The sequence below is a fragment of the Pteropus vampyrus genome, unplaced genomic scaffold (genome assembly GCF_000151845.1).
Source record: "Pteropus vampyrus isolate Shadow unplaced genomic scaffold, Pvam_2.0 Scaffold103, whole genome shotgun sequence".
Lineage (NCBI taxonomy): Eukaryota > Metazoa > Chordata > Mammalia > Chiroptera > Pteropodidae > Pteropus > Pteropus vampyrus.
In genome coordinates, this window is record NW_011888884.1 from 1,093,486 (window position 1) to 1,108,288 (window position 14,803).

General features: G+C 40.8%; 1 protein-coding gene across 2 annotated transcripts in view; it reads right to left on the minus strand.

The window, feature by feature from the left end:
• Nucleotides 1-14,803, minus strand: part of LOC105295323 (paralemmin-2) — a 318,042-nt gene that overhangs the window by 177,394 nt on the left and 125,845 nt on the right. Inside the window, exons 6-7 of one of the 2 annotated variants that reach the window (XM_011364934.2) lie at nucleotides 13,446-13,547; nucleotides 2,814-3,509 (exon numbers count right to left, since the gene is read on the minus strand). In XM_011364934.2, the coding sequence (XP_011363236.2) occupies nucleotides 2,814-3,509; nucleotides 13,446-13,547 (798 nt within the window). Of the gene's footprint in view, nucleotides 1-2,162; nucleotides 3,510-13,445; nucleotides 13,548-14,803 lie in introns of those variants that run through there. The other variant, XM_023533465.1, reaches the window with a different exon arrangement.

Here is a 14,803-nt window from a genome sequence, read left to right on the forward strand (position 1 = left end):
AATCACAGCTATGTTGATATTTTCATTATGAAGGGTAGTTTCTTGTTGCTAGGTGGGATTAAAGGTCTCATCACATAAAAGTACTGGCTGAGCCTGAATCCCCCATTATGAGAGAAAAATGATGCAAAATATGCAAATAGATATGCCATATTCAAACACACCTGCATTTACTGTGGCCACAAATCATTTTGATAAAGGTAACACATCTTACTCTAAACACCATTAAAAGATAGGCTTTAATAGTAAAAGTATAGAAAGAATTCATTCATATAATTTGCTAACCTCCTATAATAAGAATTGGTGAATGAGAGTGCAGATTATCATGGGTCTTTTAAATCTAATGTGCAGTGTTGTAGTGAGAGGTGCAGATCATTTTCTTCATGAGAAACTAGTTCACTTATGGAGGGAAGGGAGGGTCATGTCAGGGAACTGTCTGTCCTAGAAGACGCTGATTCTTTTCTTTTTATCACACAGCAAGCTCAAGGGTCCTAAGTTCTATCATTCCACTCACTCACTGTGCTTTTAAAAACTCATATTGAATAGTTTCAATACCCAAGTGAATAAAGAGAAGATCAGCTATGGTAAACTTTTAGAGTTTTCTTTCTTAAATAATTAGGATAACAGATTGTCCAAAACATTGTTTTCTTTTTCTATGTTAAATGGGTTTATCTGGCATGTCATTTTATTTGACATTTTAATGATGGTTAAGGAGTGGTGAGATTTATAGGCAGCAAAACCAGATGTTATTTCTAGATAATAGAGCAGTTTTATTCAATTGCAACTACTTTAGTGAACCTGAGATTTAGAGATAATTCCCTCAACTACTCAAAATGAAGTCATGGATGGAATCATCTTAGAAAGCAGAACTTAGCTCCTTTATTTTTCCCTTCTTTAACTTTTTTTTTTGTTTAGATATTGGTGATAAAATGACTCACTTTGTGCTCATTAAAATGCAATTACTTGAGAAACATGAACTTTGCACAGTAAAAAAAATTTTCCTCTCCAACTGGAATACATAAAATTTCAAGCCAAGAAATTAAAAATAATAATAGATTTGGCACTGAGAAAGCTATTTAGGGCAAATTTAGTTGGTTCTGTAATGAAATTTTCTCAAGACTTATTTTTTTTTTTCTCATCTGCTTTCCATAGAAGTTAGACTTAATGTAGTATGTCTTATTGCATGTTTTTTGAAACTATGTTCTATGGAACATAGATAACTTTCTGAATTATCTGCCACAATGCTATGAACATTTGAGCAAATAAAGATATATCTATTATTAAAATCAATTAAAATGTTACATCTTTATTTTATTAAGTATTATTTTATTAAGTCACTTCCCTTTGGTTTTACTATATATGTGGCTGTTTGCTTTGGGGAAGAGCTAAGAATTTATTTCAAGAATTGTTCACTGTGTTTTAGATAAAAACTATTCTTTGATGTTCTGAAATCTCCAGAAGTTTAAGAAACACACTCTAAGAAATTCAGGTATGTGCCACTCAATCAGTATTTGTGGAACAAACTTAAGTACTTCACATTAAGAGGACAGGTCTTTCTTAATCTTTACAATTTTTTTTTTTTTTTTTTTACATCTTGAAATTTATTTGGAGGGTGCATAAGCCTACATGCTGACATTATGTGAAACATTCTCTTTCTCATGGGAATAGAAAGAAAAGAGTCCAGAAATAAGGCTCTGTCATCAACTAGGCAGGTGAGATGAACAGGTTAATTCAGTTACAGCACCATCTACAATGAAGTGAGAGCATCGCAGCAACCACTGTAGGTCGGAAAGACTGTTCTGGAAATACGGTCACTGCAGAGATACTCCTCAAAATAATCCCTTCATTGAAAATAGATTAACATGGTCAGAAAACATCCATGAAAAAGAAAACGATATAAAAATTTACAATTTTTTTGGAGAGAATAGAAGCAAGGCTCATGGATTTGCCTACGTTTGGAGATCACTACTGATGCTTAAAACAACGTTTGTTTCATGTCCTTAGAAAATTAAAAAATGGTGCTTCTTATATAAAGGGTCCATCAGTTAAGCCATGAAAGAGAGACAGCTGCTGACAGGCAGGTCATGGAATCAGTCCCTACATTTCAGCTGTGACAAGCACTGGGTTCTTTTCTTTTACATCAACTTCATTTCAGTTTTAACAGAAGGAAAGCCAGAGATGCACAATACTGTAATCTGGAAGCTCATGTAAGGCAGCAAAAAGCATCACCCTAGATTGGACAGACTAAGTAAGATCCACTTTTGGCTACACTAGCAACCAGCTAGAGCCAACAGCATTTTGCCACACAAGATATAAAAGCAAAGATCCACAGCAAAGGAGGCCAAGTGAGAAGTCAGCGACGTGGCGATGTGTGAGTACAGGAGAGGAACACGCTACAGAACGAAACCCTCGGGGCCACTGGGTTCAATTCCAGTCAAGTGAATTAAGGCTACTATATAACTCGCTGATGTGAAGAGTCCATTCCAATCGAGCAGTAAGGAATTGATTCACTCTTGAAGACACAAGGAAAGGTTTAGAGGAAAAGCAGGTTCTTGGAAAGAATGAGGCACACACATGCACGTTGTCTCTCAGGTGAGGAAACTGGAGAAAAATGAAAGGGAAAAAAAATAAGAGAGATCAAAGCAATCCAACTGCAAGGCAAGGCAGGTGTTTGCTTCCAGTTCACAGTATTGCAGTTAGTGGTACAGTGAGGTCTACGTAAGTGGTGGAGAGCACAGAGGCTGCCCAGAAGAAAAGGGAAGAAAGAAGTGGTCACATGACAACACAGCATTGACAGCGCTTTTTCTTTTGGGTACCTGGGGCTGGCTCTGTGGCCAGGCTCTCTTCCTTCCCTTCTGGGGATGAGGGTTCTGTGGTGTCTGAGACCGGCCTCCCAGACACAAGCTCCGCTGCATTCCCATCAATAGTGGACACATCCGTCACCGTCTTCTCCCTCAATGACTTCTCATCGTCTTCGTCAATGAGGACCAATTCAGCCTTGATGGTTTCATCATAGCCTAGCACCTTTTTAGTCTCCTCTTCATCCTCGATATTTTGATAGCCCATGAAAATCATGGTGACTGGCTGATCCAAGTTTGCCTCCGGGCCTCCAGTGCTGGGGGCTTGGACCTTCTGCCCTGGGTTCCCAGAAGAATGATCTTTCCTAGACTTATGTACCATTTCTAACTTGGCCTCTTTGCAGAGCATGTGTTCCTTAGGGTGGCCGAGGCTCCCATCTGCAGTCACAATCCTTTCTGACACGTGCCCTCCTCTTAAGCTTGATTGTCCAGCCTTCTGAATAAGCTCTTCTACATCCTTGGAGCTTAATTTGTGCACTCCGTTTTCTACTACGGTGCCTCCCGAGTGCACCTCATACACTACTTTGGTACCATCATCATAGACTTTGACTCCTCTCTGATGGACCCCCTCTGGGCCAATGGTGGATGCAGAGAGAATCTTGGTCTCTCCTGTTTGTTTGTCTTTCTCCACATTAATTTCCATGGCGTACACAGCTTGAATGAAAACAAGAGAAAGGAAGTGCATGTTACAACAAAAAAAGCCAGTGAATGGTTAATTGCCAAACAGACAAAAAAAAAAGGTTTTGTGCCCTTTCTAGTCTAACTGCCAAGCATCTTGAGTGTTAGAATAGGTGCACATCGTGGACAGAGATGGTTATATATGTGTTTTAACAGAGCAGCTTAATGCACTTGGAAGACAGATGTACAGAGTTCCATAGCTCATTGGCACTTACACTTCTAAGGAAGATCTGCTACAATAAGGCCAGAAGTGACTATTTAGATCCAGTACGCAAATCACAGAGAGGCTGGCAACATGCAAGTTTACCTTGAATGACAGCTTACCCCTTGGCTTATAGATAATTTTAATGCTCTTGGTTAAGATGTATCCTATTCCAAAATCTTAAATCTTTTTTTTAACTCTTTCACCAAGTGTTCTACTGTTTTCCCTACAATTCTCTGTACTGTTAATAGAGAACATCCAAAGGTTTTTGCAGGTGGGACGTGGCTATCCTCCACTGTACTATAAATTTGATATTTGCAAAACTAAAAAGCTACAAAACTGGCCAGATGACATGCTCTGTGAGTACTTCTGTCATTAGCTAGGTTTCTAAAACAAGAACTAGAAAAAGAACAAGAGAGAGGTCACGTCATCCCAAGACACTGGGAGTTGAAGGTGAGGACCACAGTACACAGTGCCATGTCCTCGCGATCTGCCCCATGCTATCTTTCTCACCGGTCACCTCCCTTCTGTTCCACGGTCACTAGTCCATCTGAGACGCTATTTCCTCTTCCGGAGATTTTTGCTTCCTACCTGGTCTTCTCACTCCAGTTTCACTTTCTCCAACTCACCCCAAATCCCGCTGCCATTCTGGGGTCCCTAAGGACCAACTCTTTTCTGTCCTATAGTCTCATGTGACACTTCATCTTTTCAAATCTGTGAGCTCAGAGGCGCTTTGTGAGGCAAACATTCTGGATGGGAATAAACTGGGCATTAGCCCCACTGAGCCAACTCTCCCCAGGCATCCTTTCCTTGGATGACTCATGGATACATCAACCTCTGCAGCTTCACAACTAAATCCATCTTCTCTCAAAACTCCCCCAGAGACCTGGTGGTAAATGATACCAATACCACCTAGTCTCTCAAGCGACAAGCCTGAGAACCAACCCTGACTTGTCCTTTTCTTCCTGATTCCCCACAGCCAAACAGTTGTTGAGAATAACAAATTCTATTTCAGATCTATTCCCCTGCATCTCCTCGCCACCTCCTATATCACCACTGCCCTAGGACAGACCCTCCTCTGCTCTCTGCACAATACACAGCCCTGCTTCCCTTTTTACCTATCACTTGTCTCTTCTCATGGCCAGAGGGCCAAAGGTTGCCTGAGGCTCATTTTTGTATGACCAGAGAAGCACTAAATGGTTTTTACAATTTTAAAAGATTGTAAAAAGGAAAAAACAAAGGAAGAAAAGGAAGGAAGGAAGGAAGGAAGGAAGGAAGGAAGGAAGGAAGGAAGGAAGGAAGGAAGGAAGGAAGGAAGAAAAAGAAAAAGAAAAAGAAAAAAAGCAAGGAATATGTGATAGAGACCATATGTGATACACAAAGTCTAAACTATTTACTATCTGGCCATTTACTGAAAAAAGTCTGCTGACCCCTGCTAGCCTATGCTCCATCCTGCCGACAGAGGTACCTTAATCACAAACCCTCTTTTGGTTCCTGTGTCTGTATAGGATAAACACCAAACTGCTTAGCTTGGCCTATAATTCCCTTCAGAATGTGTCTGCAACCTTCCTTTCTAGATTTGTCTTGCAGCCTCTCTCATTCCCCATACACTCCAGCCATAACGAACTTCTCGCCATTCCCAAGACACTCCACATCCTTCCATGACTGCTCTCACTCTGCCTAGACTGTCTTTCACCCTGTCTCTCCACGGGCAGTCTCCTGGAGTCCTATGTCATATCTCTGTGACCACTGCCTTTGAGCCCCTACCTCTTTCTGAATAACTACAAGTTCGCCAACTGTGTTAATAAGATCCAAACTACCTTTTCAATCACATGTTCTATCGCGCCCTTTCCGTCTAGCACAACCAAATAACGCCATACCACACATAAACATTTCCTCCTTTTGTTAAGATTCCTTTCTCTTGAAATGTCCTTCTTTTGAGTTTCTACACACCCAAATGTGACTCATCATTCGATGCCCACCCAGGTCAACTGACCCCTCTTCCCTAAGCTTTCTTTGCTTATCCCACGTCTAAGTCTTCTCTCTCTTCTTAAGATTCTCCGAACACATGTTCTAAACCTCTCTGAAGGCACTTAACACTTTCCACTCAGTAGTATAATTATTTGTGGGAATGTTTTATTAGTGCCATAGATTTTTAAGATCTTTGAAGACTAGATTTTTTGCCTGACATCCTTCTATGATGCCCCCTCCCTGCCAGCACCTACCTTAGAGCCTCTTGTACAGAAAGTACCTGATATACACACCTGTGAAACAAATGCTACTAATTGAAAAGTCTAATTGGTTGTCTTACTCTAGTCACAGATACTCTGTATAATATGACACCCATGAAAAGGTATACACAGTAATTAATGTTTGAACTGGTTAAAAAAAAAAAAAAACAGCAATGATATCGTTCCATCTGCTTGTGTAATAAGATACAATCTGCTGGTAATTAAGACAACTAAAAAGACTGTGAAGCAAAATCCAACGCTTGATTTTCATCATCTCCATTTTGAAAGTTTCACTGTTCAGCACAAAGCTCTTGAGTTTCCTTAAGTGACAAAATAGGAAGCCAACCAATATTTGTAATAGAGGTACGTGGGCTCACACAATGACCGTGACATGAAGAGAAGTATTTGTCCCAGTAATTTCCTGATTTTCCACAAAATGTGTCATCGGAAAAATAGAACAGGCATTTAAAACTTTGAATGGACTCCAAAAGCAGGTAATATTTAAATATTACATTTACATTAAAAAGCACATCTTTGGGTTAAAATATTATATCCTATCACTATTAACACATCCATGGGACAATAAGGAAGGTAATAATGATTATCGGTTGTAGGTACAATATTTAATCATCTCCCAAACATCTAGTAATATGTGAACAAAATGATACCTTTACCTGCAAATCCATACAAAGTATGGAATAAAATATTTCTATTTTTATATCCATAGATGATAGGATAAAAATTATTAACATGGGCATCTTTAGACCTGTCCCTCTCTCACCAATAAAAATGCAGTCATTGTTAATCCAATTTTCCCTTCACCACCCCAACCCCCAACCCCACTTTGCCTTTGCCTGTTCTAGAATCAGAGACTGGACAGAAAGAAGAGATGATGAGATGGTCTTTGCTAGAAGAGTTAAGTAGATCCACACAATAAAGAGTTGTGATAGAAGGAGTTTAGTGGAGGAGAGAATAAAACTTGTGTGGGATGTGAATAGAAAGGGAACATTTCGTGGTGGTGGATGATGCTTTAAAGAGAGTGATATGTGGAGGAAAGAACAGGAAATATTAGAAGTGCTTCTGGATAGAGATATGCATTAGATTCCTTTTAATATCCTTCCAGAAAATAGGTAAAGAACAGAGTTCTTTTTTATTTTACTATTTATTTATTTTGGCCCGTGATTTTAAACTGTATTTTGTGACAAGGCTCTGGATCGGAACCACAGGTAGCATGGTTTCATTAGGGTTGCACGTTAATATTTATATTTACATGTTATACACTGTTCTTCCAATATTTCTAGAATTTGAGGGTAGAACATTTTAAAGCATTTTAAAATAAACCTAGATATGTTATGTCATAAAATACAGCATCCATCTGTAATTTTTCCCCCAGCTATAACAAGGCGTCCAAGGAAACACACATTTTTAGCAGGTTTCTTCAGTATTGGTCTCACATTCCTCGTATGCATTCACTCTCTTCTCCACTAAGTACATAGGTGAACGCTCTGAGAAGCTCTGGCTTAACACAAAGGCAATATTTAGACTTCATGGATACACATATGAGAAAGTTACTAGACATTCAGAAAACCACATGGGAGGCATGAACGTTTATCTTAAATGTGTTGTTTATGAATAAGCATTTATATTTTGCTCCAGTTCTCAGCCAATAATATTTCAACTGTGAACGAGGGTGAATATGAACCAGTAGGAAAATAAGACTTACATTTTAAATTCAGCATTTTGGTTTTGATGCATGTGCACAATTGTAAAAACTCTTCTGCTTTTTACTGCTGCCAAGGAGTGTATACCAAGGAGTGTATACCTCTCACTTGCATCATGCCCTCATTTCCGCCCACAAAGAATACTCCCTCATCCGCCCTTTTCTCCATTAAGCTTCCCCATGCCACAGGAACACTACAATTTGTATAGTGATGAGAGAATCCTATGCTCATCTCATTGAAAAAACAAAAACGAAAAACGAGGAGGGGTTGCTGCTTGGGAGAGAAGGTTTTCTGGGGAGCCCCTGATGAAGATTTTGAAAGAGCCCCACTGATATAAAGAGAAGTATTTGAAGAAAAACTCTCTTCAATTTCCTGGAGGAAGGATCTAGAGACAGAAAAAAGAAAGGAGACAATCCGATGGAAGTTTCATTGATAGGGCAACTGAAGTGTGAAAGTATGTTTTGTAAAATGATGTATTTAATTACTGATTTCCAAATATGACATACTGATGACAGTGAGACTGGAGTACATACAGAATTTTTGCTATTCTTTCCAAAGTGTAACCCTATAAGACAGGGAAGTAATATGTTCATTTTGCTCATGAAGAATAAGAATCAAAGTGGTCATTTTCTGCAAAGGGATAGGAATGAATGACGGTGAGGTGCTTCAACTTTGGGCCTCTGTGTTTGGCTTACTAGGTCCTTCCTCCCCCACAGTACTCTCATCAATAAGAGAACCACTTTGAAGAGGCAGAGACACTGTAATGGGGGTGGTAATCCCAGTCTCGGGGTTCTGAGAAGAGCCAGGTCTGGGCTAGAGCGGGAGGCCCTTGGGGAAGACACCTGCCAGAAGCCAGGGTGAGGGTGAGGGGAGAAGCTGCTGTGGCCTGACATGCTGCAGAGCCTGGAGAGATGGGTCTGAGGAGCAGAGAAAGCTTGATTCAGGTTCAGACTTATTCCCCTGGCTCTATCATTTTTCTGTTCCCTGTTCCCTTCAGCTTTTGCAAAAAGAGAGCAGCTCTAAGGGCTACAAGGAGCCCAGGAGAGAGGAAACAAGAGCACCTGACACAAGTAAGAGGAAGGGGGACTAACTGACATGATTTCATTCCAGAATCAGGCAAGAGCATAAAAAACAAGACACTGTGTTCTGTGAGGATGGAAAATTCAATTATTGTTAAATCCTTTGACTCAGGCTTCTTCCAGCTCACTGCCTTTGACTCACTGTGATCAGCATGAGGAGGCACAGGCTGAGGGTCCACATGTGTAAAATGTATCAAATGACACCCCCACTGTCATTAGTCAGTAAGATGGGAGGTGTCAGGAGGAGGGAGAAAGACAGTGGATCTGAGTTCCTATCCAGATGACACCCCATCTTTGGGCCTCACTATTCCCATTTGTATAATGAAAGGGTACTTGGATTTGATATTCTATGGTGCCATGAACAGCATGTGTGACTCGTGTGTCAGTGATATGTAAAGTACAATAGGAGGGCAGTAGATAGTCAGATCATGACTGTCACCCAGAAGTGAGGTTGTCCCAATATAATGAATATTCAGTAGCTGGCATCACTTCTGGAATGTGGAAGAGAAGCAATGCTTATGCTTGGCTTATTGAATGAACATACATACGTACGGTCTTGTCCCTTCGGGCATATGATTATATATTTTTTTTTCTTTTTTTTTTTACACCTTCTCTTGAGGTTGGAAATGTAAAATTGACTACAGTGATATCAATAATAATAAAAATTAGGAAATTAATTTAGAGGGCAATCTCTAACTTCAAAAACCAGTAATCGAAATTTTCTTGGGATAATTAATTATTTATCCGGGACACTTCAGTATTTACAAAAATAAGTCATCAAATAGGTGATATGGATGGATAACAAAAGCAAAAGCCAGTTTCTCATATCTGATTTTGCTTCCAACTTTTTGGTCAAGAAGGACAGTTTTCATTCTAAAAATTGCCAGAAAGACTATTGCTAAGAGGCAAGTAAAACCCAGCAGGTAGAGAAGACTGGAAAATAATAAAGCACCCAGGGACATAGATGCTCTCAGCGCTGAGGCCCAGGGCCCTGGTTCACTTATCGATGGATTTGTCTCAAGGATTTTGTATACCAGGAAAGGTGCTGGAGGCAGGCCCTCGAGGTTCTGATTTCAAAGTTGAGAAGGAGGAAAGTCCATAAATTACACAGAAGTAACACCTAGCTTAACACCATCGCTAAAAATTCTCAAGTTAACTTTCAAAGAGCAGAGACCACCACGAACCAGCACAGGTTCATCAGGCAGAGGCCATGGAGGTTAATTTCATTTTCTACAGATTAGGCAAATGCCAGAGATACAGAACATCTGGATCATCATAAAGTCCCTTATATTTCTGTGGACAAGACAGCAACATGTGCCTTGGATGTTAGAACATTGCTGGAACTTGTTACTTATTGAATGATTATGCCACACAGGTGCCGAGTTAGGGTTCCCAAGGGCCCGGAGACCCTTGCGCGTCATAGGCCTCTGACTTCGGTTCCACTATGCAACATTTTTATCAGTGAAGCGACGAAAAATAATGAAGGCTTTGCTTTTCAGATCTGAGGAGATACTAAACTGAGAAGAAAAGTGAGGTGTCACGATCACAAGCTATAATGACGTCAACAATAAAGAGAGTTTCCTACTTTCGAAATTGTTCAACTCTTTATTCAAACGAAATCTGACACAGAATTACAATATGTAAATGCAACATGGAGGAGCTGCTGTGTTTGAAACGGGAGACAACACCCTTATATCGCTGCCCTCCCATCTTCCGCTGAGGCTCCTCACCCACAAGGGACCCCCCACACCCACAAGGCACAATCTAACAAGAAGGAATTTAACAGTCATCGAATCTATGAAGGGCAGAAAGGTGCATAGCGCGTCCTTATTTTTGCCTTTCATGATTCAGAAATAAAGAATTTTGTAGGTTCTTCTGCATGTGGGCAGGTGAGGCAGTATGTACACGATTCAGGGGAACAAACTGCACGTTTCAGCTGAGTGGGGAACAAACTGCACGTTTCAGCGGAAATAATTCTGGAACAGTGACTTCGCTGGATAAAGGAAACGAGGTTGAGCAGGGGCACATGTTAAATGACTTCGCGTCTTTACCTTAAAACCTGAAGCTGAAAGGCTGAGATGCCAACCAAGTGAGTTGAATGGTCTGTGGTGTCACATTGTGCTCTGTGGCATGATCGGCCCCTCCCAGAGTGTGCTGGCCAGCTCCGAGCACCTCAGGGAGACTTGAGACAAAAGCGGGCTGTGTTCGGAGAAGAGGGACAGAGATGGGAGAGGGTGTCTCAAAGCAATCTTATCATCTTGCGACCAGCTGAAGAGATGGGGCTATGGGAGTTAAGGGGATGTAAAGTGAGGATCTGGGGAAGACAGGAAATGACAATTATTTTCAAATACTTAAAGGGAAATCAGAACTTAGGTTGGTTCTGAGTGGCTTTGGGGGCAGGATAATGAACAATGAGGGGAAGAAGAAGGCAGACAAATGGTAGCTCCATCAGAGAAAGAACTTTCCAACAGTCAAAAAAAATTATAGACAGAATGGAGGAAGACTAAGCTCCATTCACAGAGGTGTGTGACCGTGGTTTGAGGATATCTTCACAGAGCGGCTATACCCTGGCTTCTATGTTTGAAGAAGGGATTGGAATAGATGCCTCCTAATTCTGAAAAACAATGATTCTAAATAAATTCCCATTTATATAGAATCCTAAACCATCCACACTCCAAACAACCAGATGATTTGTCATAATACTAAGTAATGACAGGTGACATTTTATCAAAGCGGCGCTAAGGCTGTGCAAATCTCCAAAAGGACCTTCCTAAAGCAGTATGGATGATAACTAGGAGAATTTTAGTGGTGAGTGTCATTATTTGGTCTGCTATCCGTGCTCCGTGTAGTCTCTATTCACCACAATTGATAATGAAGCTAAATACTCTATTCCAAAGCCAGTCTTGGACAAAGGAATAAACCACATCAAAAGTGATTCCTTCCACAACTCTGCTTTACATGTATTTCTATGGCAGATGCATTGTACAGATTAGTTCTTTAATAAACAAAAGTACATGTAAACTTATTTTCTAAAAGATTCTGATCACATAATACTTGTAAAAAAAATGCGTTTCCTCTTTGGATCATTGTTTTTGCAGTGCTTCTAAATATGAAAGATGCTAGGTTGTGATAATATGTATATTCCCACTTCCATAGCATCAGAATCACATTAACATACTACTCCTGAATTTAACACTCCTTGACTACCAACATTGTGCAAACCCTTTTTATATCTGATAAAAGTTAATTCTCATACACTGTCCTGACCTACTATATCAGCTGATGCGTTAGTTGGATCATGTTGCCTGTTCCAGGAGGTATAGGAACATGTGGAGAGGGCTGGAAAGCTTTTTACCCATGACTTGGAAACCAGCAACACACAAGTCCCTAATAACAAGGCAGAAGGTGTGTGAACAGTTAGGACCTGAGCTGATCTCCAAAATGTACCTTGGAGCATTTTAAAGAGTCCACAGCATAAATCATTGCCACCGATTCCCTTGTAGCACAACTGAGGGCTGAAGTTCTGGTTTATTTGTCCTGTAAGTATCCAGGGAAACGTGGAGCTGGCCTGGGTTTGACCAGACATCACTTACAGACCCAGCCCACTCTAGAAATCTGTGTCTGCATGTAACGTTAATATGCTAAGATATTTGCAGACAAACCCAATATTTAAATTTAATCAGTGCACATAACAAATACATCGATACTTATTTGCCATTTATTTCACTTTTACATTAAAATAAGGAGAGGTTATCTGCTTCATAAAATATTCAGATTGGTCTATATAAAAGATTTCCACTGGCTTAAAAGTCCATGATTGGTTTGTTTCATAAAAGGTGTCATTATGGGGTTTATTTTAAATATGCACGTACCTAGGTTATATAAAACATAATCCGATATCATATTTGAATTCACCTATATTGTCATTAACTGTGCAACTTTGGTAATTCGCTTTTTCACTTAACCCCCTCAGTGCATTGCTGTGTGGAGCAAACTGATCGGTATAGAGATTTCACTGTTCGCATTCTTGCAGTTCTGATTTCTGAGGCATACCAGAGCAAAGCACAGCTCTAGCTATACTTTATACTCATGAATGTGTTATTTTCCAAAATCTGCAATCGTGAGAAATATTAGCAAGAAATGTATAGTCCTTAAATGGCTACTTCCCCACCCAAACATACCACACTGCCTAAGAAATAACTCCAGAAATGAAAAGACTTGGGAATATACATTCACAATCCACAAATAGCTTGATTTCCAAAGGATTCCAGCAACACATTCATACATTTTGAAAATACTTTCCACCCGGCTTCCAACATAGCTCATTTGATCTTGTGCTATTCTAATACGGAAAATAAAAATCCCTGAAAGCAGAGTACAGATTAATTTTGAGAATAAGGACAGATATAAAGACCACAAACACGAGAGAGAGACTCCTCTGAAGCTGCAGGGAAAACACGCTATATCTCCAATACTCCCTCCTATTCAGTCCTCAATTACTCTTCCGGGCCCAGTGTCTGCCCTATGTGGCCACTGCAAATTCTATGTCTGAGGCTGGGCCAACGACAGGGTCGCTCTATGTAGGAATATCTGGGTATCCCTCATTATTAAAGTGCAGAGAAGTGTAAGGCCACAAGGCCAGTCCTGGCATCAAAACCAAATAGACCCCCAGGACTTACCAGCTGCTCTGCTGGTCCCGTCCTGCCCAGGTGACGGTTCTGCTGTTCGTGAATAGAGGATTGGCAGGTCGGGGAGCTGGGAGGAAATATAATTTACTGCATCTGGTAGCAGAGAACAGGGAATACAATTAGGCACGGTGTCGGGAGGCCCAGTGGGTTCGCTGCCGAGACAGCAGCTCATCTGCCCTACATAATGGAGCGCCCAGGCGAGCACTGAGCGAGAGGATCAGGGTAAACAAAGACAAGCATTTGCCCAGTGGCTGGTATTCAGCAGAGTAGCTGAGGCAAGAGGGATCCTGGCCAAAGAGCTCAGGCCCAGGACTGCTCTGTGTATTAAAAGATTCATCAGAAAGCTCTGGATTCTAAGAGTATAATGAATTCGGGGGGCGGGAGGGCAAAATGAGATAGGCCTGTGAGAGTCAGTATTAACTTGGTGGCATTGACCATATATGGAACATCAAACTAGAAATGTGCATTAAACAGTCTTGAAAAATAGATTTGGGTCTCACTCCCTGAACTGGAAATATAGCTTTGTGTGCCTGATTCATTTAGAAGGCGAGTTTTAGATGCATTAAAAACAAACAAACGAACAAACAAAAAAACCTCTAGAATTTATCCCATGATTTTATCCCATGATTTCAATACTTCACACAGATGTTTAAGACCGAAAATCCTGACATTCCAAATAACACCCAGCGAAACCACCATTTAGCTCATAGTGCAAAAGAGGGAGACAAGCTCTATTCGGGAGAATACAAGCCCTTTCTGGGAGGTGAGAGATCCTGGAGGGTGTGAATGTCAGCAGGGTGACAAAGTGTCAGGGAGAGAAGGAAATCACTGCAGTGAGACAAGGAGAAGAGTCTGTGTATGCCCCAGAGATTAAAAGCCAAGGCAAGAACATTCTAGAAAGCTGGGCTCTATGTGATGTGATTCTTTCCTGCGTCACAACGAAGTCTCAGAATCCTGGAATATCGATCACTTATCGGTAATCACATCTGGCTGCTTACTGCATATCTCTACTAAATATCCCACAATCACCTCAAACTCAACATGTCCAAAACAGGACTCTCGTCTTCACACATCTGCTGCGTGTGACATTCTCCTGTGCTCTGGATCTCGGCTCACGGGCACCACAATTCACCCGGAGTCCTGGGCAGCGACCTTCGCTCCTCCTCCCAGTCCAGTTAGTCCCCTAGCCTCTACCTCCTTTACCTCTCTTACCTCTGCCTCATTCTCTGTATCCCTGTCAACACCACCTTAGTTTTGCTGGGTTTCCTTTTCCTTTTTGTAATTTCATGATGGAGAAGACCACGAACAGACACTGGATTAGGATTAGGATTAGTTCAGTTCTACACCGG